The 24,497-nt window shown below is 55.8% G+C and overlaps 3 protein-coding genes across 10 annotated transcripts in view; 2 read left to right on the top strand and 1 right to left on the bottom strand.

The window, feature by feature from the left end:
- The window catches only part of SH2D3C (SH2 domain containing 3C), a 29,011-nt gene extending 22,579 nt beyond the window's left edge, over positions 1 to 6,432 (top strand). For 4 of the 5 annotated variants that reach the window (XM_081803654.1, XM_081803658.1, XM_081803657.1 and 1 more), the window contains 7 exons: positions 64 to 188; positions 1,116 to 1,651; positions 2,574 to 2,689; positions 3,239 to 3,410; positions 4,200 to 4,311; positions 4,707 to 4,913; positions 5,826 to 6,432. In XM_081803654.1, the coding sequence (XP_081659780.1) occupies positions 64 to 188; positions 1,116 to 1,651; positions 2,574 to 2,689; positions 3,239 to 3,410; positions 4,200 to 4,311; positions 4,707 to 4,913; positions 5,826 to 6,001 (1,444 nt within the window). In that variant the 3' untranslated portion in view covers positions 6,002 to 6,432. The remainder of the gene's footprint in view (positions 1 to 63; positions 189 to 1,115; positions 1,652 to 2,573; positions 2,690 to 3,238; positions 3,411 to 4,199; positions 4,312 to 4,706; positions 4,914 to 5,825) is intronic. The other variant, XM_081803655.1, reaches the window with a different exon arrangement.
- A 1,242-nt stretch (positions 6,433 to 7,674) lies between these two features.
- Positions 7,675 to 11,552, top strand: TOR2A (torsin family 2 member A). 3 transcript variants are annotated; one of them, XM_006744148.3, is made up of 5 exons: positions 7,829 to 8,057; positions 8,673 to 8,938; positions 9,583 to 9,758; positions 10,434 to 10,561; positions 10,773 to 11,552. In XM_006744148.3, the coding sequence occupies exons 1-5, from the start codon at positions 7,907 to 7,909 to the stop codon at positions 11,015 to 11,017; spliced, it is 966 nt and encodes a 321-aa protein (XP_006744211.1). In that variant the 5' UTR covers positions 7,829 to 7,906; the 3' UTR covers positions 11,018 to 11,552. The 3 variants fall into 3 exon arrangements, with proteins under 3 accessions (XP_081659789.1, XP_006744211.1, XP_081659788.1); XM_081803663.1 differs by lacking the exon at positions 10,434 to 10,561 and having other exon boundaries at positions 7,675 to 8,057; XM_081803662.1 differs by lacking the exon at positions 8,673 to 8,938 and having other exon boundaries at positions 7,919 to 8,057.
- TTC16 (tetratricopeptide repeat domain 16) lies at positions 11,484 to 24,463 on the bottom strand. Of its 2 annotated transcripts, XM_081803652.1 has the most exons (14): positions 24,282 to 24,463; positions 23,364 to 23,536; positions 22,940 to 23,030; positions 22,653 to 22,796; positions 21,756 to 21,856; positions 21,537 to 21,666; positions 19,278 to 19,492; positions 18,393 to 18,637; positions 17,918 to 18,059; positions 15,858 to 16,023; positions 15,184 to 15,330; positions 14,865 to 15,023; positions 13,287 to 13,374; positions 11,484 to 12,909 (listed from the first exon to the last, which is right to left on the bottom strand). In XM_081803652.1, the coding sequence occupies exons 1-14, from the start codon at positions 24,297 to 24,299 to the stop codon at positions 11,771 to 11,773; spliced, it is 2,958 nt and encodes a 985-aa protein (XP_081659778.1). In that variant the 5' UTR covers positions 24,300 to 24,463; the 3' UTR covers positions 11,484 to 11,770. The 2 variants fall into 2 exon arrangements, with proteins under 2 accessions (XP_081659778.1, XP_081659779.1); XM_081803653.1 differs by lacking the exon at positions 22,653 to 22,796.
- Positions 24,464 to 24,497: the final 34 nt, after the last annotated feature.

Raw genomic sequence — 24,497 nt, 5'->3', positions numbered from 1 at the left:
CCTAAGGCCAGCTGAGGACCCTGCCCTCTGGGCTCTCTGCTCATGAAGGTATCTGCTCCACAGCACCTCACTGCCCCACCCCCGGGAATCTATCCGCAACTGTGCCCTCAGCATGGACCAGATCCCAGACCTGCACTCGCCCATGACACCCATCTCTGAGAGTCCCAGCTCCCCTGCCTACGGTACTGGTATGGCCAGCAGAGGGGGCGGGGTGGGGTGGGGAATCTGGTGGGAGTGACCTTGTGTGTGCACACACGCTCTGTCTTTAATGACTTCTGTTACAGTGTGTGATTGTATGTGTTTCTACCTCTTTACTGAGAGTGATGCCCTGCAAGAATTTACACTAAAAACCAGCCAGTGGCACCACTGATACTGTCCCCACAGGTTGTCACACATTCTTCCCTAAACACAGGCCCACCAACTTGTCCTAACTACAAACTTGCCTTCGAACCAACTCCCCCGAGTGTCAGTCAAAATTCCTTGCCCCAAATGATTTATCGGGCAGTCTCTGAACAACATGGCAGAGTGAAGTATCCAGGACTGAGGATTTCAAGCCCAGCTCTCCCACATGGGGCAGTTGACCCCTCTGACCCTCAGTTTTCTCCTGGTAGAATGAGGATCGTGGAAGTACTTACTTCCCAGGATGTTAGGGTTAAGTGGGCTAAGGTACAAAGAAGGGTCTCGCAGGCAGGAAGAGCTCAATATACATCAGCTCTCATTTTGGATGATGGTTTCACTGCTGTTGACCAGTGTATGGCCAGCAAGTCGCCAGCTCCTAGCACATGAGTACTCAATAAATCATTGCTAACTCACTGAGAAATAATTCCACACAATGAACTCCAGCAAGTGCTTATTAGCATCCCTGAATCACGGCAAGCTCCTCTATGTAGTTCAGTGGTTCCCCAAGGCTGCAGCAGCCTGAGGGTAGGAGAGAGCAAACTCCTGGGGTCCAGGCAATTTGAGAGTAACCTTGAGGCCTGGTCAGTTTACCCGAGGCTGCTGGGCCTGGCCTGTGTGCAGGGAGGTGGGGACATCACTCCTTTGGGAAGAGGGTGGGAGAACTTCACTGGGTGGGGAGCTCTGGTAACTAGTCCTCTCCCTTTCTCTCCCTGCAGTGACCCGTGTCCACGCCACCCCTGCAGCTCCCTCAGCCACAGCGCTGCCTGCCTCCCCTGTCACCCGCCGCTCCAGTGAACCCCAGCTGTGTCCCGGAAGTGCCCCAAAGCCCCCTGGGGAGTCGGACAAGGGCCCTTATGCCAGCCCCTCCCACACGCTCTGCAAGGCCTCCCCATCACCATCGCTCAGCAGCTACAGTGACCCGGACTCTGGCCATTACTGCCAGCTCCAGCCTCCTGTCCGGGGCAGCCGAGAGTGGGCAGCCGGTGAGGCCTCCAGCCGGCAGGCCAGGAGCTATGGGGAGAGGCTAAAGGAACTGTCAGAGAATGGGACACCTGAGGGGGACCGGGGCAGGGCCTTCATAGCCCCCATTGTGGAAGCCACCTCTTCCTTCAACCCAGCCACCTTCCAGTCACTACTGATCCCCAAGGATAACCGGCCGCTGGAGGTGGGCCTCCTGCGCAAGGTCAAGGAGCTGCTAGCAGAGGTGGATGCCCGGACGCTGGCTTGGCACGTCACCAAGGTTGACTGCCTGGTAGGTGCTGGGTGAGCACTGGGCCAGGGAGAGCACCTCTGTCCTGTGGCTTTGGGACAGGGGTCTGGGGGGTGAGAAGTTGGCCTCTAAATTCCCCAAGTATAGTGAGTGGGCCTGGATTCTGGCTTCATAGCTGTCCCTCACTTGCTGTGTGACTCTGGGCTGATCACTTTACCTCTCCGGGCCTCCATTTTCTCCTAAAAATGGCAACAACAACAACACAAGATATCCTTGCTTCCTCCACTTTGGCATTGGAACTGGGCGGTGCTGAAAGCCAGAGCTCCCTGGGGCACTTTTTGAGCCTGATGAGAGTCTGCCTGGCTGGTTCAGGGAATGTTAAAACCGAGACTACCTGCCCCCATCCCCCCCTAGTGGACAAAATGAACAAAACTCATAACCTAGACTCCTAAATTGTCAATGCCTGGGCCTTTGAATGAATCTTGACTATCTAAGGACCCAGACTCTCTCTGCCCCTCAGTTTCTCCCTCTGAAGCTTGGGGGGCACTGATTACTTTATGTGGGGGCCACACTGGCCTCTCAGCTCAGGAAGCAAGAAAAGAGTGCAAAGATACTGCCCTGTGGAGAGTGCTAGGCATGAAGGGAGCAGTTCTGGGTTCTAGGCCCAGTGTGTGATTTTGGACAAGTCCTTTCCCTCCCTGGAACTCAGGTTTGCCTTCTGGAATAAAGGTGTCCTGGTCACCTTTGGCACATATCAAACACCACTGGGCATTTTCCCATTTATCCCTCATTTCACGGAACTGAGGAGGAAATGAGGTTCATTTGCTCCATGGCAGAGGGTGAGAGCTGAAATTCAAACTCGTCATCCCAGCCAGGCTGCCCTCCTAGATAAAGCTCTCTGACTCCCAGATGGCTTGGGCCAACCGCGACAGGAAATTAATCAGCCCTCTGGGCGTCCTTGCAGGTTGCTAGGATACTGGGCGTTACCAAGGAGATGCAGACCCTAATGGGAGTCCGCTGGGGCATGGAGCTGCTCACCCTCCCCCATGGCCGGCAGCTACGACTAGACCTTCTGGAAAGGTAAGGCAAGCACCTGCACCCGGGGCCTCGCGGGGGAATCCCCCGGGCTACCTCGCAGCCCTTTTGCTGTGGCCGGTTGGCCAATCAGAGTCTCTCAGCCCGGCTCCCATGGGTTCTGGCTACGCCCTCTATCCATTGACGAATCGCAACTGCTCCGTATCAAGCTCCAAGCAATCCTAGTTTCCCCAAAGCCTGAGTCTATCCCCGGATTCATCTTTTGCACCCTCTTGACCAATCACACTCCGCGAGGCTTAGCCCTGCCCATCAGCTCTGGCTACTCTTCTTTCTTAAAACTGTTCCGCCGCGTGAATTCCACTGATCGATCACAAGCCCCTCCCTCAGCCCGGCGCTCAGAAGCCTCTGGCCCCTCCCCTGATTTACACTGACCAATCAGAAGCCCTTAGCCTTGCTTTTCCCCTCACTCTGGCCGCGCCCCCTAATTTCATTGACCCTTTCCAACCTGTCGCTTTGGGCTCGGCCCTCCGCCCCTCGGCGCCCAACCACAAGCGGTGGCAGGACCCCTCCCCTCTGACCTGGCCGCTGTGACAGGTTCCACACCATGTCCATCATGCTGGCCGTGGACATCCTGGGCTGCACGGGCTCCGCGGAGGAGCGGGCAGCGCTTCTGCACAAGACCATCCAGCTGGCGGCTGAACTTCGGGGGACGATGGGCAACATGTTCAGCTTCGCGGCGGTCATGGGCGCCCTGGATATGGCTCAGGTACGGAGGGGCGCGTCTCGAGCTGGGCTTCAGGAAGTCGCCGTCTGGAGGGAGCCCTGGGATACGTTCGAATAGGGAAGAACGTGGTGACTTTTAGGCAGCATTGGTGAAAGGGTAACTGTTGAGAACTGAGGTCTCTAAGTGGTGACCTGCTCCAAGACCAAGGCTTGCCCCTTCTTTGGGACTCAGTTTACCCACCTGCAAAATGAGTGAGGAGCATTATATGAGTTTCAAGAATAAATATAAAATGGCTATAATTTAGCGAGCACTTAATACATGCTAGGTGGTACACTAAGTACTTTATAAGCATTGATTCCTCAGAACAATCTTGTGAAGTGCCTTTATTGTCCCATTTTACTTATGAAAAATTGAGGCACAGCAGTACTTGCCTAAGGTCACACAGTCAGAGACTGAAAAAGTCTGTTGCCAAGCCTGAACTTCCTCCGGACTCTACACTTGCTCTCCTATGCCTAGTCAATAGTAACAACAGGGTCCCAGAGGACGTGGCTCAACTCCCAGCTCTGCTACCTAATTTTGGAATGACCTTGGGCAAGTTATTGCCCTAGCTGAGCCTTAGTTCCCTCATCTGTAAAATGAGCTGTTGCAAGGCCTCCCAGGAGAATGCGAAGAGCAGCCAGCACTGTCCCTGGTACATGAAAGGTGACCATGATATAATAATTATTATCCCTGGTTGTCCAGGGATAACATCTGGTTGTCCACTCAGCAGGGTGGCTTGTGGCCTGTGCAGGCCCCTTCCCTGGCTGAGCGCTCACAGTCTGCTCTCCCCAGATTGCCCGGCTGGAGCAGACATGGGTGACCCTTCGGCAGCGACACACGGAGGGTGCCATCCTCTACGAGAAGAAGCTCAAGCCATTTCTCAAGAGCCTCAACGAGGGCAAAGGTACCCCCCCACACCTTGCTGTGTCACCTTGGACAGGCTCCAGCCCCGCTCTGGGCCGGCAAAGACTCTCCCAGTGTGGACAATGACCAGAGCTTGACTGAGGTCTGCACAGGCTAATCTTGTGCTCACTTTCTGCACCTGGCAACCGTGTGAGCCTCGGCCAGGACCAGGCTCAGCCCTTGGGGCTGCACCAAGGCAGCATTGGGTTCAGCTGGAGGATTCCAAAAGGAGGGAGGCTAGTCTTGGGAGTCGGGAGCCCTGGGGGCTCAGTCAGGGACCTCAGGCAGACCCACCCCCGCCCCACCTGTCTGCCGGGAGCGCCTCACCTGTCTGCTGGGAGCGCCGTGGATGGTAGGGCCTCCAAGGTCTCTAAGCGCCTGCCTCTCTCCCTGCAGAAGGCCCGCCGCTGAGCAACACTACATTTCCGCATGTGCTGCCGCTCATCACTCTGCTGGAGTGTGACTCGGCCCCGGCAGAGGGCCCTGAGCCCTGGGGCAGCACCGAGCATGGTGTGGAGGTGGTGCTGGCCCACCTGGAGGCTGCCCGCACGGTGGCCCACCACGGAGGCCTGTATCACACCAACGCAGAGGTCAAGCTGCAGGGTGAGTCACGGGTCTCATCTGGGGGGTGAGATGGTCACTGGTCACGCTGGCCGGCCCTCCCTCCACCGGCCTTGCTCTCCCCTTTCCTCCAAACCTCCAGTCGCGTTTCTCCGTTCCTCTGTCCGGCCCCGCACCCTGACTCCCTTTCCTTATCCCTGTTTTTCACTCACTTATCAGTTCAACTGTGAGTGGAAGGCGCTGGGTAGGGGTGGAGGGACACAGAGGTGATACAAAGAGTACCCTAGGCTTTCTTTGAGCCTGTGTTTTCTCATCTGTGAAGTGGACGTCTTAACGGGATTACTTTACAATGTTGTTTGCAAAGCACTTGGCCTGGGGCTGAGACACACCTGTCCTGCCTTCAAGGAGCTCCCAGTCTAGGGGAAACAGAGATCTCCCTCGTGAAAAGGGCAGAGAGGAAGTAGCTTCAAACTATCCAGCTTTTACTGCTTTAGGCATTATTTAAGTCATGAAAGTTCACTGTAGGCAAATTGGAAATTACAGCTGAGCAAAAAGAAAAAACAAAATCACCCACAACCATCCAGAGGCACATGAGGAGAACATCCTGGTGTTTGTCTTTCCTCCTTTTTCTTTTCCAGAGAGAACAACAAAATTTTACTTAAAACACTTACTTGCAAAATGTATATGTTTCTTAGGAAGAAGTTTAGAACTTACAGAAAAATACAAAAAAGAAAAGAAAAATCCCTCCAATTGATATTCATATTTTATCTTCAGTAATTTAAATATTATATGTTGCAAACATGGTTCATTGACAAACCTTGTTGGAATCCTGGTGGAGCTGGTGGGGGGCAGGCCCTTAGGAACAGGGCCCTGAGGGAGGTATTGGCTTTAGGCAGGACCCCCAGCCTTCCTAGCTGGATGGTCATCCCCTGACCCCTGTGCCCTGCCTTGCAGGGTTCCAGGCCCGGCCAGAGCTCCTGGAGGTGTTCAGCACCGAGTTCCAGATGCGCCTTCTCTGGGGCAGCCAGGGCGCCAGCAGCAACCAGGCCCGGCGCTATGAGAAGTTTGACAAGGTCCTCACTGCCCTGTCCCACAAACTGGAACCTGCTGTCCGCTCCAGCGAACTGTGACCCCCGCGGACCCCTCCCCTCTGCAGCTGCGGGCAGCAACAGGGACAGAGGGGCACAGACCTCTCCCCAGAGCACCCCAGAGACACTGTGATCAGCCCGAGAATGTTCTGGGCCCAAACCAGGATCTCCCTTGCACCTCCAGGTCCTGCATGGACCCTGGGCTCTATCCCACCTGTTACGTGCCCACCAAGTCTCCCTTCAGGAAGAACCGGAATCCTGTTCCTCCTCCAGCTTCTGCTTCTCCCCTTCCTGCTGAGGTGCCCTGTGTTCGAGCCATGGGAGGGTCCTCACGCCTCCTCACTCTTCTTCAGGCATCTGCCCACAATGGACACCAAGGCCTCCACCCGGTTGTAAATATGTGTGTCTGTTCTGTAAATAGATGTATAGAAGCCATGTTCTTTCTTTCATATAATAAACTTTTATGACTCTTTCTTCTGTCTCTCACGGGGCCCTGGTGGAAGGAAGTCTTTTCTCTCAGGTGAAAGGTGGAAAAATTCAACGGCAAATACTTATTTAGCTCCTGGGACATTCCAGATTCTACCAGGAGCCACTGTTAGAGCCAATACTAAAACCCAGTACCAGTCCTGGAGGAGCTCACAGACCAGTGGGGGAAAGAAACAGCTAATTCCAACCAGGGGGAGAAATCCTGGCCAGCCCCTACTCCCACCCCGTTTCCTGCTTGGGGAAGCCCAGCAAAGATTCCCACAAATGCACAACCAAGCATTCCAGATGTTTGGAGTGGAAGGGCTTGTTGAAATTTAGGATTCCTACTCTCCCCTGGAAAACGGAACTGGAGGGAGAAGGGACTCTCCTGGGGTCACAGCAGCAGAATGAGGGAGGCTGGAACCTGGGTGTCCTGACATGGAGTTCTTTCCTTTTCTCAACAGAGGGAACTACTTATTTCTTTTCAGGGTCCCAGAAAGCTTCGTGTGAGCGTGTGTGTGTGTGTGTGTGCGCGTGCATGCGCAGGGTGGGTGGGTCAGGGAATCTCTAAGAAGGGCCACGAATGCAGTTGTCTTGATTCCATGGGTAGGGGAGGTAGGCAATGTGGATAAACACGATTCCTATCCAGGCTGGAGGCCTGGGGAGCCTGTTCACTGAATATGAAACGTCTTGGGTCCTTTGCCTTCTGAATCCTTTGACCAAGAGAGGCTGGATAACAGTGCATTAGATCTTTGGCAGCAGCTTGACTTGGGTTCAGTTCTATTATTTATGAGCCTTGGACAGAGGCTTAACTCCTTGGGTCCCAATTTCGTCCTCAACAAAATAAGGACAATAACAAAATCGATTCCTTAGGATTGATGTTAAAGCACTTAGGGCAGAGTAGCTGCTAGGTAGGGGACTGCCATGTTTCATACATAATGGATTGCCAATAATCATTTATTGATTACTTTCCGAGTCAAAACACTTTATGTTCCTGTACCTCATTGAAATATCACTGTTTCTCTGTATGGCAGGTACTGTTATCGTAAGACATATAAGGCACCTAACCCTAATGGCACCCAGTAAGTGCTTACCAAAAGCTCTATTACTGAGCGCTCTTTTGTCATATAAAAAAAGAGCATGGAAAAGGAGCTTTGCAAGGCTTAAGGTGCCGCACAAGTTTTTGCTACAATTGTTACGTCACCCTTTGTGGTCATAATCCCTTATTATTCTTTCGGCGCTATTATGGTCTCCTAGTTACCGTGGCCACGGAAACGCGGCCCGCCGTCCTGGATTGGGACGGTTCGCGGGCTCCCCCTAGAGGCTACCTTCCGGTCCTGCTGCGGGACGACGGCTCGAGCCTTTCCGGGGGGAGCCGGGAGTTGTAGGCTACGGAAGGTGGCTGCCGCCCAGAGAGGCACGCCGGGAATTGTGGTCCCAGGGAGGGGCGGTTGGCCCAGACCCGGCTCCCGTCTCACCCGCATGGCGGCTGCGACTCGCGGCTGCCGGCCCTGGGGCTCGCTCCTCGGGTTGCTGGGGCTGGTCTCGGCCGCGGCCGCCGCCTGGGACCTGACTTCGCTGCGTTGCCACCTCGGCACCTTCTGCGAATGTGACTTCCAGCCCGACTTTCAGGGTGAGGAGCCGCAGGAGCCCGGAGTGCAAGGGCCCGCGGACCGGGGAGCTCTCGGACTCTGGGGTTGCCCCCGGGCCACACCTGAAGGGTAGAACCGAGGGGCGGGACCCGCAGACTTCCGGGTGGCCCAGGCCGCAAGTGGGCCCGGTGTTGAGGGACTGAGAGTCCCGAGTACTGGACTTGGGGCAAGGGTTTGGGGAAGCATGTTTGGGAGTCCAGGCAGAGCCCTGCCAGGATGGAGAGAGGCATTTGACAGCAGGGCCTTGGGGGGAGGATTGGGCCTCCACAGTGGACTGGCCATCAGGGGAGAAGCCTGCCTTGGGAATGGGCAGGAAATCTTGGGCCAAACCTGTTGACAGCTCACAGCCACTTAGAGCTGAGTGCAATGCAGAGGGCCAGCTGGTGGGGGCGCTGCCGAGCCAAGTCAGGTGTGAGGGTGGCTGCTGCTGCTGCTGCCGGAGTCCCCAAGGGCCCCACTCCCTTTCCAAAGACAGTTTGTAAAACTGTCCAAGACACAGGGATCCCTAGACCAGGTTCCAGACATGCCTCTTCCCCACCCCCTTCTGTGGCAAGCGTGTGTCTTCAGCTCTGATACTGTCCTTCTTGTGGCCCTAGGTCTGGAGTGTGACCTGGCCCAGCACCTGGCCGGCCAGCACTTGGCCAAGGCATTGGTGGTGAAGGCACTGAAGGCCTTTGTGCAGGACCCAGCCCCCACCAAGCCACTGGTCCTCTCCCTACATGGCTGGACAGGCACTGGCAAGTCCTACGTTAGCTCCCTTCTGGCGCACTATCTCTTCCGGGGTGGCCTCCGCAACCCCCATGTTCACCACTTTTCCCCCGTCATCCACTTCCCCCACGCCAGCCACATGGAGCGCTACAAGGTAGGCTGGTGGCATCCTGGACCACCATTCACCTGCATGTTGGGGTGCCAGACCCTAGGGAATGAATGAGTCCTGAGTCCGGGGGTGGGGGGTGTCACTCGCTCCAGGCCGCACAGCCAGTTGGAGCCTCAGCCCTCAGGACCCATCATGAACAGAGCTTGAGATGGACAAGGGACGTGGGATTGTATAGTTGCAGGTATTATGTATTGAGCACTTACCTTTGCCAGCCTTGCGTTATCTTCTTTTTGTAAAGCATGGTCCCAATTTGAGGCTCGGAATAAGCATTTAGTAAATAGTAGCTCTTACTACTATCGTTGTTGTCGATTGCAGGGTCCTCTCTAGGCTGGTCTGTTTCAGCTGTCAACATTATTGAGAAGGTTCAGGGAGCAGAAGGGAACCTTCCTCTTTTATGGAAAGTAGGGGCTATCAGAGAAGGAGTCCTGAACAAGGCAGATATGAGGCCTGGGTTTGAGTCTCTGTGCGCTTGCTGACTTGCTGTGTGTATGAGCTTGAACAAGTCTCTGACCCCTTGGGGCCACAGTTTTGTCACCAGCCCCAGGAAAGGATTAGTTCTTGCCTTCAGAAGAAGTCTGATGTGAGAGGAGTATCTCCAGGTGCCTTCAAACTCCTGCCTCTCCCCGCAGAAAGATCTTAAGAGCTGGGTCCAGGGAAACCTCACAGCCTGCAGCCGCTCCCTCTTCCTCTTTGACGAGATGGACAAGCTGGCCCCAGGCCTGATGGAGGTCCTGGTACCTTTCCTGGGCTCCTCCTGGGTTGTGTTTGGGACCAACTATCGCAAAGCCATCTTCATCTTCATCAGGTGGGCCCATCTTTGCAGCAGCATGGTGCGGGGACATTTGTCCAACGTCTCAGCTATCCAGTCTTGGCCTGTGGTCCCACACCAGAATACCTTTCCCCCCGGGGCCCAGTTGGGCTTTCCCAAAGCCCCTCACACTGGCTGTGACACTGTTACTCAAATTTTGACATTCTCAAAGCCCATTCTGGGCTCAGTCTTTGGGATCCTCACTGTTTCTTTGTGGAACGATTTTTCCCTCTTTTGGGGCCAGGAGGACACAGACCTGGGAAAAATAGGACTAGAATTCTAGTCGCACCTCTAAGAGTTCTAGCTGTATTTCCTTGGGCAAATCACTTCACCTCTCTGAACTCCCATCCCTCTTCTGCACAGCAGGGCCAATATTAATGCCCCACTGTCCTCCTAGAGGCTCGGGGAGGGAAAGTCAGTTAAGGGACCCAAAAGTGTTTTGTAAACTTTAAAGTGCACGGCACCTATAAGTGAATTTCCAGGCATCATGGTTGGAGACACAGGCTCTGGAGAGGGGAAGTAGTTCCTATTATGTATTTTCAGTGGGTTTGGCTCCTGCTGCTACTGAGCAGGGTGCCCAGGCTCAGGTTGTGTTGGGTGGCACATGGGAAGCAAGGGCCAAATCCCGCCCCCCACGGTCTGAGCCGTGGCCCGCTTTCCCCATGGTTTCAGCAACACCGGCGGCGAGCAGATCAACCAGGTGGCCCTGGAGGCGTGGCGTGGCCGCCGGGAACGGGAGGAGATCCGCCTGCAGGAGCTGGAGCCTGTCATCTCCCAGGCTGTGCTGGACAACCCGCACCGTGAGTTCAGTGTGGGAGGCCTCCCCGCCCGGGGTAACTTCAGCAGGCCGAGGCTTCACACCCACAACCACTGGGCTGGGCCAGGTTCTCCCCGGGTCTGATGCGCGGCCCACTGACCTGGTACTTCTCAGCCCAGGCTTTGGCGCTCCTGGCTGTCATGCAACCTCCCTGAGACCACCACAGACCCTTCCCATCTTGCCTCTTCCTGCAGATGGCTTCTGGCGCTCAGGCATCATGGAAGAGCATCTCCTAGACGTGCTGGTGCCCTTTCTACCACTTCAGCGGCACCACGTGCAGCACTGCGTGCTCAACGAGCTGGCCCAGCTGGGCCTGGAGCCGAGGGAGGAGGTCCTCCAGGCTGTGCTGGATAGCACCACCTTCTTCCCTGAGGAAGAACAGCTCTTTTCCTCCAACGGATGCAAGACTGTGGCCTCCAGAATTGCTTTTGTCCTCTGACTCTCCAGATGGCGTCCTTGCCCTCTTCTCCCTGACCAGGCTGTGCAGGAAAGCCCTGGGGCCCCTGCAGTAGGACCCCTTTTCCTGAGCCTCCTGGAGAGCGAGACCCAGAGCCCAAAGTGAAGATGAGGAGGCATGCTGGCTAGACCATGGGACAGAGGGCCCTGGCCTCTTAACTGGTCTGAGGGCCTCTTGACCTTTGCTTCCTTCCCTGGAGAAACCACTGGTGACCCCAGAACTTCAATGAGCCTTGCCCTTGCCCTCCAGCCTAAGCCTTCTTAAAATGTGAATTGTAACTCAGGGACTGTGGCTCATGGCTGCTCTCTCCCTCTTCGGTCGGTTACTCTTGGCCCCTTGCTCTGGCACTGTACTCTGAAGCCTCCATCCCACACCCCATGTCCCGTACTGTAAAGCTGGGCTGAGACTTCAGTCTTCATGAACAGAGGGACTCAAGCTGCCACTTGGGCCTGGTTTTTAAAGTTTTTAATTTTATAAGAGAACAAATACAATAAACTTAGCCATGGGACCAGAAGAATGTTGGCTGAGGTATCTAACTGCTCTGGAAGGAGGCTGTTTTGCTGGGTGCCAGTGAGTGTGTGTGTGGGTTAGAATCTCTTCCATACCCAGCAAGAAGTGAGGGGGCTGAATGGCCCCCTTCAGGGAGCAGTGTAACTGCTGGGCCAGCCTTGATTTTTCTGGGGTTCTGGTCAGGCCCTAGGTGGTCTGGGGTTTTCTGAGATTTGGGCTCAGTCCCTAGGTGACCTCAGTCTTGCTGGAACCTGGGCTTGTGTTCTGGCTCCAGCTCTGGGCAGCCGTGGTCTTGCTGGACCTTTGGCATTGGTCCTGAGTGGCCTCAGTGTTGCTGGGGCTCCAACTTGGATCATAGAAATCCTTGGTCTTGCTAGAACTTCGGATCAGTCCCCCACTCCGGCCATGGGTGGCAGCCTTACTGGGTTCCCAACTCTGGCAATGGGCAGCCTTGATCTTTCTAAGCCTCTTCCTTGGGCCCTGAGTGGCCTTGGTCTTGTTAGGCTTTTGTCTTGGGCCTTGGGTAGCCTCAGTCTGGCTGGGCCTCCAGCTCTGGCCCTGGGTGGCCTCAGTCTGGCTGGAACTCTGGCTCTGGCCCTGGGCAGCCTCCATCTTGCTTGGCCTCCAGCTCTGGCTATGGGCGGCCTCCGTCCTGCTGGGCCTCCGGCTCTGGCCCTGGGCGGCCTCCGTCCTGCTGGGCCTCCGGCTCTGGCCCTGGGCGGCCTCCGTCCTGCTGGGCCTCCGGCTCTGGCCCTGGGCGGCCTCCACCTTGCTGGGCCTCCGGCTCTGGCCCTGGGCGGCCTCCACCTTGCTGGGCCTCCGGCTCTGGCCCTGGGTGACCTTAGTCCTGCTGGGCCTCCGGCTCTGGCCCTGGGCAGCCTCCACCTTGCTGGGCCTCCGGCTCTGGCCCTGGGTGACTTTGGTCCTGCTGGGGCTCTGGCTCTGGCCCTGGACGGCCTCTGTCCTGCTGGGCCTCCGGCTCTGGCCCTGGGTGGCCTTGGTCCTGCTGGGCCTCCGGCTCTGGCCCTGGGCAGCCTCCACCTTGCTGGGCCTCCGGCTCTGGTCCTGGGTGGCTTTGGTCCTGCTGGGGCTCTGGCTGTGGCCCTGGGTGGCCTCCATCTTGCTGGGCCTCCGGCTCTGGCCCTGGGTGACTTTGGTCCTGCTGGGGCTCTGGCTGTGGCCCTGGGTGGCCTTGGTTTTTCTGGGGCTGTGGCTCAAGCTTAGGTGTTCTCTGTTCTCCAGCAGGTCTGAGGATTGAGTCTTCAGCAGTGGGGAGTCAGAGGATGTCACAGCAGTGGCTGAGGTGCTCTTGTATTCCTGGCAGATAGTGGACGTCTCTGTCTCTGAGGTGGACATGGTCCTGACTGGGAAGGATGAACCAAGAGCATCTGTTAGGCTGCCCTGCTCAGACAGCTTCAGGAGAAGGAGGTGTAGGCCTCACCCTTGCCTCTATTCCAGAGGCCTTGCATGGCCAAGGGGAAGGTCTGCCAGATGACGCCAGCCCAGCGCTCCTCGGCAACCCGAGCCCTGCAGGTGGGCCCGGGCTGTGGGATAAATGGGAGACACTGAGGGCTCACCATGCCCCGTTCAAAGTGAGGATTCTTCCTCCTGCTCTACAATCACAGAACTAGAAGTAGCAGAGCCCAAATGCACATGCAGGCCAAGGAGTCTCTGACCCCTGACTTCTGCCTAATCTGCTGCTTTGGCTTACTCAGGCCTAGCGAGAGTATTGGGGACTTACAGCCAAAGACAGAGCCTGAAGAGGTCTGGTCGAGGTAGCTGTCGGACAGGGACCTCATCCTGTTGGGTGCAGGCTCCCACTGCTCCTCCTAGGGCAGAAGACAGGTGGGGCCGTTGCAGGCCATGGGAGGCCCTGGGCCAGCGGCTCAGCTCTGGAAGGAAGGCCAGCAGCTCAGAGCTCCTCAGGGGGCCCAGCTGGGGCTGGGCAGCACGAGAGGTGAAGACTGGACAGGAAGGGGAGTGGCCGGACTCGACCGGCAGGGCACTGTGAGAAATTTCGGCAGTGTTCAAGAGGCTGCTTGGGCCTCAGGTCTGCCGTCTGCAAAATGCAAATTAGTTTCAATGTGGGACAGTCCTCTGTAAACTGTAAAGTGCTGTACCCTGGGGAATGGCTAGTGAAGAACTGAGCTTTTTATGCTTACCATTCTATCCCATTTCATCCTCCCACATATCTGGGAGGGAGCTACCATTTTTACCATTTCATGGACCAGAAACCAAGGTTCCAGGAGCCTAAGCAGCCTGCCCTCGACACAGCAAAGAAGCAGAGGAGCAGAGTTGAATCCAGGCCTGCGGGACTCCACAGCCCAGCTCTTAGCTGCTGGCCGCCTCAGGCCCACTCACGCCTACGGGCAGTGGGGGGGGTGTGGAAGCTGGGAGGGGGCAGGCAGAGTCCCAGCAACCAGCAGGCGCCGGCCCCACACCTCCCCAAGGGAGGGAGCTCACAATAACCTCGGGGCGGGGGGGGGGGGCAGAAAGTTTTGTATTTTTGTGTTCCAGTGTGAGCTAGAGAACTGTAGCGCTAGCCTTTGCCATTTACAGCAAGGGATGCTGGTCTTCCATTTACTTCATTTTCATAAAGTTTCCTTTGAACACAAAGGTACTTGCTGTCCGTCAGCAATTGAGTGGGCAGATTGTGGGACTTTCACAGGATGGAATTCTCAACCAGCGATGAGAACAAGCAGTCAACTTAGATACATCTCACAAACATGCTTAGCGAAGGGAGTCCCCAGACAAGCGGGCACACCGTATTTGCCCACTGATGTGAAGAAACATGCACGTTCAGTTGTGATGTTAAGGATCAGGACAGCCTTGGGGGTGCACTGGGCTAAGGGAGGGGGCATGAGGGGGCTTCTGGGGAGCTGGAGTGTGTTCTTTCGATAGGTAATGGCGTCATGTGTGTACTCGGTTTGTGAAAATTCACCAGCTCACTCACTATTGATCTGTGTGCTTTTCTATATTTATGTGACATTCAATAAAAAGTTCTTAGAGACGGATTTAAGAATTAAGAAAATCCTGGCACAATGGCCAGTGCACACAGAATTTATGAAGGTGAGTGTGGCAAGGTGTGGGGAGGCCTCTCTATGAGGAGTCCACATCCTCCTGCCCTTCCTCAGGGGTACTCCTTATTGATACCATCCCCATCTCACAGCAGAAGGACCCCAGCCCAAGTCACACAGAGTGGTGGCAGAACCAGGCCTGGATGCCAGCCTCTATCCAGTCTGCCTCCCTCAGCCCTGGCTTGGGCTACGCTCCACCCCAGACCTCAAGGGCTGTAGGCCCCAGCATGTGGCCCACTCACCTCTTCCTCCTCGTGGAGGGCCTCAGCTTCGTTTGCACCTGCTGGCTCTCCTGTCAGGGTCTGGGGAGTGGCCTGGAGCTCTTCAGAGTTCCCCAACAAAGGCTTCCACCAGAACTGCAGGGCCCGCGCCTTCTCGCGCTCTCTTTCCCGCTGTCTGAGCTGCCTGCCAAGCCATGGCCCCAGAGTGCTGGGTAAGCCCCCCTGACTCGGCCCACCATCCCCAGGGTCCCGAGAGTGGCCTGAGGAGGCAGCAGGAGCAGGAGGAGCCTTGATGCCCAGCCATTTCCCACTCCTGGTCCGTGGCCCCCACTTGAGGAACTTGCCCCACGATGCCTCGAGGGATGCCAGCCTGCAGGCTGCTCTCCAACACCCGATTCAACTGCAGCCTGGCCAGGTGGGCCACCTGGCTGCAGAGCACCTCCTCCACCGACATGCCCGGGAAGAGGCTGGCCATCAGTGGGAGCACCTGCCACGAAAGAGCCAGGTGTGGGCCAGGGCAGGGGGCAGACGGTGTGGTGCCGCCCTGCCCTCGCAGAGCCCTTCTCAGGGCTGACGTGGGAAGGGTTTACTAGTTCCTGATTTTACAGGGCCAGACCTCCTTGCCCCAGAACTGGGAGGAGCCCGCCAGGAGGCCCACCGGGAGGGGGCGCCCTGACTAGGCCAGCCGTGGGTGTCAGAACCGGCTTCTGCGGGTCTGACGTCTAAGCATGTGCCCTGGGGCAAGGGTACGGACTTCTCTGAGCTCTACCCTCCTCACCTGCAAATTGGGGGGGGTGGGGGTGGGGGGATAATGTTAGCGGTCCCGTGGGGTGCTGAAGAGGGGTAAACAGAGCAACGCCAGCTGAAGTGGCTGGAACAGTACCTGGCACGGCCTGGCATCGGCAGCTGTTAGTTTTGCTAGGAAACCAGAGCTCTTTTAGGAACAGGGAGTATCTTTAGGCAACCACAGGTATTGACTCTGGAGCCTGCCCTCCTGGCCCAGCAGGAACCTACCTTGGGTTGCTTGGGGCTGAGGAGCAGGACAGTGGCAACATCCAGGCGGGCCCCCAAAATGTTCTGCAGGAGCTGCCGGGTCCTGGCACGGTGCAGGTAGTACTGGGCCTTCTGGGGGTTGTGCCGGATGGCCACTGAGAAGTGGCTATCCGCCTTATGGAACTGCCTGCGGGACACAGTGGGCCACAGGCTGTCGTGCGCTGGGCCCCAGGGAGGGACATGGTGGCTCCTGGGCCCCACTGGGGAGTATGGGATAAATCAGGCTGGTCTCTGCTGCCCCACCTCCACCATGCCCCTCTGCTCTTCTTCTGCCAGCTACCCTTTTTTTTTTTTTTAAAGATTTTATTTATTTGACAGAACGCAAGAGAGGGAACACAAGCAGGGCGAGTGGGAGAGGGAGAAGCAGGCTTCCCGCGGAGCAGGGAGCCCGATGCGGGGCTCGATGCGGGGCTTGATGCGGGGCTCGATCCCAGGACCCTGGGATCATGACCTGAGCCGAAGGCAGATGCTTAACGACTGAGCCACCCAGGCGCCCCTGCTGTATGAGACCATATAGTAGCTACACACTTAACGGCCCCAACACTTATGCTAGTACAAGACCCCAGTGTAAGTGAATGTTTTTAATATCCTGGAGTAAGGAGGGCCTTTCGAGAATCTCACAAACCCAGCAGCTAAAAATGAGAAAATTAATTTGACTATGATTAAATACCAAGTTACTGAGTAGCAAAACCACCACAAAGGAAAGCAATAAATAGGGGAAATATATTTTCCCATAGAAGGCAGACAATAAGCTAAGTTTCCTAGCCTACAAAGAACTCCTGTAACAACAACAACAAAAAGTTTTAATGAGCAATTTATTATTTTTTTAAAAATCTTATTTATTTAAGTAGGCTCTAAGCCCAGTGTGGGGCTTGAACTCATGACCCCGAGATCAAGAGCTGCACGCTCTACTGACTGAGCCAGCCAGGCGCCCCTTCGTGAGCAATTTAACAGCAAAACAGGCAAAAGGTTTGGGCCAGCCATAATGACCAACAAACACGAAAAAGATGCTGGACCGCACTAGCAATTTAAGCACGCAACATAAATCAACTGCGAGAGAGCATTTTTTTGCCTACTAGATTTGCAGAGTTGAAAACAGTCTTCACGGGGCGCCTGGGTGGCTCAGTCGGTTAAGCGGCTGCCTTCGGCTCAGGTCATGATCCCAGGGTCCTGGGATCGAGCCCCACATCGGGCTCCCTGCTCAGCAGGGAGCCTGCTTCTCCCTCTCTCTCCCTCTGTGCACGTGCTCTCTCTCTCTCTCTCAAAAAAAAAAAAGAAAACAGTCTTCACACCCTGCACTGTGGAGGTTTGGGCAAACCAAGACTCTCCTTTCCCGGAGGAAGTTTATAGTGGCTCACTGTTTGTGGAGAACAACTGGATATTATTACGTTTTCAAATGTTAAATGTTCACACCGTTTAACAACAGTTTAGCTCCTAGCAATCTAATTATGGCATTACTAGTATAATGCATGAAAATGTACGTCCTGCATGCTCATCACATAATAATAAAAAACAGAAAACAGCCCAATTAGTCATCAGTAGAGGGTTACCTAAAGAAATGAGTTGTACTTCCATAGAATGGAATACTATGCAAATAATAAGAGAGGATGAGGTAGTCCTATATATATAATGACATTGGAAGTTAAAAAGCAAGTCAAAAAACAGTTTAGCATGACTTTAACTTTTGTAAACTGATAATAATTGTTAATATATGTATAGGAAACAATCTGGAGGGACCTTTACCAAACCTGTGGGGGGGTTGGTGTTGGGAGACATATTAGAAGGAATGTTCAGGTTCTGAATTATACATCATTACCAAACACTTCAGTTTTTTATAAAAAGCACAATTACCATAACAATATTCAGAAAAAAGTGAAGAATTTTTCACGAAAACTTGAAAACTAAAACCGTTCTTTAGGAGACATACCTGGGAGAGCAGAGGATCTTGACCCAGGGGTCCCAGCAGGCGGCTCCATGCCAGCACCCCCACCCCACCCCCGGGGACCACCCACAGCCCGCACCTGCTCCTCTGCTCGCAGAAGCCCATCCTCTCCTGCAGTAGGCCCATGCGTAGGTTGGCGCCCTCGTCCTGCGGGCTCAGCGCCAGTGCCTGCTGGTAGTCCGCCTCCGCAAAAATCAGGTTGCCCAGCTGGAAGAAGCAATCTAGGGCCCGGGGGATGGACGCAGAGGCTGAGCAGGCCCCCGCCCCCAGTGCCCAGGAGCCTCAGCCCAGCCTGCTCCACCCTCTGGGGGATCCTAGACCGGTGGCTGTGAACTCCCGAACTCCCACTCCCGTGGGTGGTAGACGGTGCCTGCCAAGGTTTTCCGTGCCTCGGGCACCTTTCCCCAGCAGCCTGATTCTGAGCATTTTGAAGAGACTGTAGCCAGTTTGTCTAAGGCAACACTTCGCAGAATGTGTCCCCAGATCCCTGAAGCTCTTTCCCTCCTCCCTCCCTCAAGGGCGCCTTAGAGGGGCGAGGGGCAGCCCGCGCTCACCGCCCCGGTTGATGTAGAGGCCCTTCTCCTGCTGCTCGTCCTTGAGGGCCTTGTTGAGCAGTAGCACGCCCTCCTCGTGGGCACCTTGCTGGTAGGAGTGCACGGCGAAGTCATTGTAGGTCAGCAACAGCTGCCGCTGAGCCTGCCGCACCATGCCCTCCTGGCTCTCACTCATCATGTCCAGCGCCTTCAGGAAGTCCTCCACGGCGGCATCAAACTCCTGGAGCCGGCGGTACACGGTGCCCCTGTGGGGGAGGGACATGAAGGCCAAGGCACCCCTACCCACTGGGGCGACCAGCCAGGACGTTGGCCACTCTGGGCCTTCTGACCTGGGTTGGTGGCGTGAGGCCCTCTCTTCACGCACTGGTTTGGGTGTGGGGCCGGCTCCGGATTACTACTCGGATAGCCTGCTGGTCATGGGTAGTTTTGCTTTACCCAAAAATAGCTTCCATCTTTCTTTTTAGGAAGTAGGTGCATGCATACCAACCTCTACGCTAAGGCCTTTTTGTACCTGGGACAGATGTTTTACCCCACTGTTTATATGAGAAAACCTAGACTCAAGAAAGGTACATGGCCCCAAATCATCTAATAAGTCCTGGGCAAGGGGTAGATTCAAACCCAAGCCTTGGCCACTGAGCTGGGCTGAGCCTCCCTGCATGAATGCTCAGCAGGCTTGGGGGTCCAGGATTCCCAGGTGAACTAAGGTGGCTGCCTGCCCCTCCTCCAAGGGCAATAGCAGCTAAGACCTCTCCCTGGCTTTGACCCTAATGGGGAGTAGGGAAAGATTATTAGAGGCTACTTGGGGAAACTGAAGCCTGGGGAGGATCAAGTCCTCTTCTGAGACCATACAGCAGGACCCAAGATGGGTACCTCCCCACACAGTACCGGAAGAGGAAGAGGCTAGGGTCCAGAGGGTTGTTCTCGATGGCACAGTTGATGCGCTGCAGAGCATGCTGCAGCTTGCCCTGCACAGCTAGGATCCCAGCATCCTGAAGCGCCTTCTGGGCTTGGTCCACCATCATCTGGAGCAGCACCTTGGCCTGTGGGTGCTTGGGATCCAACAGCAAGGCGCTGTGCAGGTCTCGGTAGCAGAGGCTGGGCTGCAGGGGGCCAAGGATGGCATCAGGGCGGTAGGCTAAGCCGAGCTCTGCTTTGTCCCATGGAGAGGCACACCTCCAGACCATGTCACCCATCCTTGATGTCCCTGCATTGCTGTGCCACCTTTTTTGCCTCATGAAAGCAGCAGGGAGCATTATGAGAAAATCCCATCCCAGGCCCCATCCCTGCTGGTCCCTTTCCAGATATGACCTCAGCAGAGCCAAGTCAGCCTGGGTGGTTTCTGCTGTAGAATGGTGTTGCAGATGCCTCCTCCATGCAGGACTTCTTCTTTTTCTTTTAAAGATTTTTTTTTTTTTAATTTATTTGAGACAGAGAGAACGAGAGAGAGAGAGCATGAGAGGGGGGAGGGTCAGAGGGAGAAGCAGACTCCCTGCCGAGCAGGGAGCCCGACGCGGGACTCGATCCAGGGACTCCAGGATCATGACCTGAGCCGAAGGCAGTCGCTTAACCAACTGAGCCACCCAGGTGCCCCTGTAGGACTTCTTCTAAGCTCACTCAAGGTGGGCGGAAGGTGTGTCCTCCTGACCATGATTGTCACATCCTCCCTATCCTCCCATGCATATGTCCTCCCCAATTCCCCTGACCTTTAAGCCCAAGACAACTCTGACAACAGATGCAGGCCTGGGCCTGAGCAGAAAACATCCCCAGGCAAATACCTTCCACTGGGTGAACAAGTCTGTCAGTCAACAAACAGTTTTAGCAAGCATCCTGTGTCCTGTAGGGTAATGGGTTGGACGGTGAGCAGGGCAAACAGTGTGGACACCAGTTGTGGGTGGAAGTCAGGAGGGGGAAGATGGCAGAGGCTCGGGACAGGGCTTTGGAGTAGGTGGGCTTGGGTTCAAGGGCAGCACCACACAGAACTGGCTGTGTGACCTTGGGCAAGTCACCCAGGCCCTCTGGACCCATTTCCTCATCTGTGAAAAGAGGACAATGGGTTGTATCTACTCAAATGATTACCTCAAGTTGTAAAGACAAGCATGAGTCAAGTGCTTAGAACGTGCCTATGCATTACAGGGGCTGAGGTGGCAGGAGGGGCCAAACTCCCACAGTCAATAATTACCAATAATTACTAGTCTCCTACCTTGGAAGGAGACTCTCACTGACTCACTGTGGGGGCCCAGAAGCCCAGCCCCCAGCATAGGGAGGCTCAAGTTTCCAGCTACCCCCAGGATGCACCACCTGGTGACTGAGGTGAACCCGCCCACCCGAGTCTCCCCCTGAGTTTCCCAGCTCCCATGCACCAGCCCAAGCCCGAACACCAGGCATTGTTCCGGATCCCTCCCTTTCCCTCATGCCCTCCCCCATCCGTCTCTGCTCCTGACTTCCAGAGGACTGTGGGACCAGCCCCTTTCTGGCCACCCTCACGGCCATCCTCGCCTCCACCCTCCTCTCTGGCTGGACGGCACCCAGGCTCCTGGCCTCCAGTCTTGCCCCTCCAGCCCAGACTCCCCCTGGCAGCCACAGGATCTTTCTAAAGCCCACTGCCCCAGAGAGCAACCCTTTGGAGGCCCCAGGAAGAAGTCAGGGGCCTCCTCGGTTCACAAAACCCTACCTGATGGCCTCTCACACCTGCAGTCCCTCCTCTCTTGTGACCCCAAGTCTCCCTTGTCCCCACACTGTTCCCTGTACTTTCTGGCTCCAAGCCCGGACAGTGAGGCAAATAAGGAGAGACAGGAAAGGAGGAGGAAGGGCCACCTTATCTAACGGATCCTTGGGTGCCCCCACGCTGTGCTGCTTCCTGCACTTGTGAAATCATCCTCTGTGCAATTATCTGCTCAAGGACATCTCTCTTGGGCTCTAACTCCCATGGGGGCGGGATGGCACAGGTTTCTCACCTTGTGGCTTCTGCGGGCCGACACAGGCCTGGCACAGAGCTAAAGCTGAGTGATAGCAGGACAACTATGCTGAGTGGCCAACGAAGGTCCCCGCCACACGGGCGGCCTGATAGCCTTCCTTAATCTCAGAGTATGCTGGGGGCACCCACAGAGGGGAAGGGCCATCCCCGCCCCGCCCTCCCCGCTCTACCTTCTGGAGGAAGTTGTAGAGCCTGGCCCGGAGGATGAAGACATCAGCATTGGTCGTGCCAAGCTTCACCTCCTTGGCGATGAGCGAGAGGCAGTCCTGATGCTGTTCGAGGGCCAGGAGACAGGCCATGCTGAGAAGAGAGGGCAGATGTTCTGTCTGCAGGGCGAGAGGGGCAGGAAGGGGCTGCAGGGAGAACACGGCCGCATGCCTGGTGCTCACCATCGGTAACGGAAGCTGGCTTTCTCAGGCTGGAGCGCAGAGGCTTGCGAGAAGACCCTCAGGGCTTCTGGGAAGGCACGTTGCTCAAACAGGCACTGGCCCTGGGGACACAGGGGGCAGTCCCTTCTGCTTGTGACTCTGGCCCAGCAGCACCCACTAGCTACAGGGGGCACCCACTGGGGCAGGAGGGGAGAGAGACAAGAGCCAGGGACACAGCCCTATAGATCTGGGAGAAAATTTAGGGGACAGAGACATAGAGATGGAGAGAAGGTGACAGAGATGGAGAGAGATACAGAGCGAGGGAGAGACAGCAGAGATAGAATTATACAGTTGGCAAGACGGCAATACAGAAACAGGAACAGAAACAGAAAACCTTGGACTTTGTTGGTATTTTGTGGTTCAGTAATTTTATTTTGAATTGTAAATGGGGGATGCTATTACCTTTTTAGTGCTTAGAGCCTCTAGATGCTAGGTTTGTGTGGTCCAGGAACAGCAGCCACTCACTTCATGTGGCTATACAAATTTAAATTAATTAATTAAATAAAATTTAAAAATCAGTTCCTCACTCACACTTACTATATTTCAAGGGCTTGGCAGTTCCACGTGGCTAATGACTACCAGATTGGACAGTGCAGAGTAGACCACTATCATCGCTGCAGAAAGTTCTATTGGGCAATGCTGCAGAACTTTATCCAGCCCTGGTGGTAAACCATCTCTGGAGGTAGGAGAGGTCATGAGAGGGGCAGCAGGTGCAGACTCAGACATGGGGACAAGAAGGTCCCTAGAGAGACAGAGCTGGTCCCAGGAGCAAGGAAAACCCCCCACAGCTGGAGGGAGAGCCAACTGGCTTGGGTGTGAGGTGGACATGGTGGGCGGGCCTGCAGCAGCCCAGGGCACCTGCAGGTAAAGGACCAAGGTAAGCCGCTCCAGGTACTTGGTGTTCTCTGGCTGGAAGGAGTAGGCCCTTCGCAGGTTCTGGGCAGCTGAGGAGAAGTCACAGAGTTGGATGTAGGCCTCAGCTCGTAAAGCGTAGAAGTCTACCTGAGGAAGAGGGGACCCAGGCTGCTATCCCCTCTCCACCGTCTGCTGAGGCCTGATGCTCAATGATCACAAGGGACTTGGTGACCCCGAGAGGAGGAGCCTGGCAGGTAGGACAGTGAGGGCAGTGTCAGCCACCCCCTCACCAGGTGGGAGTCCAGGTGGAGGGCACGGGAAAAGAAGAGCACGGCCATCTCCCAGTCCTCTTTCTCCAAGCACTGCAGGCCTTGGTGGTAGCTGTAGGGGCAGGGGGGCACAGGCAGAGGGGCTGGCCCTGACTTTGACCAACCCAGGGCATACAGCTGTGGCCGCGGGAGTGGGTTGGGAGGCGGGGGGACGTGGGTGGAGAGACAGGGTGGGGCCGGTAGACAGAGACCCAGGGAGAGGAGCCTGGTATTCCTGGAGCTCATCCCGGCCAGCAGCCTTTCATCTGCTGAGGCAGAAGAGCCCTATTATACAGCTGAGTTCACTGAAGCCCAGAGAGGGAGAGTAACTGACCCAAGGCTGTAGGGCACGCCACTCGCTGTGCAGGGTAGGAACCTGGGACCCTGGGACAAGGTAGTGACTCACTACTCCCTGACTTTGAGGGGCACTGTTAATCCCGTGACCTTCGGTTTTACATCATCCAAGTTCTGGAACACCTGGCTGCTCCCAAAGATGCGCTGTAGGGTTCCCTTTGGGACTGGAAACACCCATGGCTTTGGGATGGCCTTTGATTGAGCCGGGTCAAGCTCCAGAGCATCCTAGAACCAAGGGACAGCAAGCTGGGGCAGGCCTCAGAGAGGACCCCCGCCCCTCTTACACACTCTCCTCAGGTGTTTTACAGGATGGACGAGGGCTGGAAACGAGGCTGGCAGGAGGCACAATTTGGGTTCTGGTGGCAGTCCCATTCCCCTAGGGATGTTCCAACTTTTCTCTCTTCAGTTCTGCCTCTCTCCCTCTCCTATGGTCAAGGTTAGGGGCCAGAGTTCTTACACTCACACTGCACTCTGCTCTCCTTCTGGTCCCCCATCAGCTTCACCTCTAGTTGCAAAACTCTAATGTCTCCAGCTCAGGCCCTACCCCAAACTGCAGGCCCAGGAGGTCCCGCAGCCCTTTGCATATCCTGTGGGACCCTCATGCCCAGGAGGGCAAGTTGAACACCTCACCTGACTTCTGCCCCAGGCTTTCCCACCTTGGTGACTCCACCTTTTCAGCCAGTCACCTCTGTCTTATCAGTCCTCATGTCCTGTCTGTCCCACTTCCTAAAGATCTCTTAGATCCCTTCTCTTCTCTCATCCTCTCGTCTGGGCCAATGCCCTCTCTGCCGGGACGCCAGCTCCGGCCAACTCTCGACCTCCCCAACCGCTCATACGTCTCAAGCCCTCACTTCTCGGCACTGCGGCCAGGGACTTTCCTGAATCGCACAACTTATCCTGCCTCTCCTGTACTTGAAACCTTTCCTGCGAACTCCGCCTCGGCCTCTTCTCTCCTGACCCTCTCCCGCACCTCTCTGGAGTTTGTCATGAATTCCCCTCCGAAGGGAGGACCTCTCGAGGCCCACTCCGGACGTTGCCAGGCACCATCTCCCGGACGCCCACAGGCTCCGCCCCCTCAGGCCACGCCTCCGGAATCCAAGGGTTGTTAGAGCCGGAAGGAGGTTAGCAAACTTATCAGCCGGGAAGGCTGAGGCTACGTCAGGGAGAGGACTTGCCAGGTTTCCGC

This window comes from Leptonychotes weddellii, chromosome 14 (genome assembly GCF_054177405.1).
Source record: "Leptonychotes weddellii isolate Sample4059 chromosome 14, ASM5417740v2, whole genome shotgun sequence".
NCBI lineage: Eukaryota > Metazoa > Chordata > Mammalia > Carnivora > Phocidae > Leptonychotes > Leptonychotes weddellii.
The sequence above is the reverse complement of the archived record's forward strand: the minus strand, read 5'-3'. Positions and strand labels throughout refer to the sequence as shown.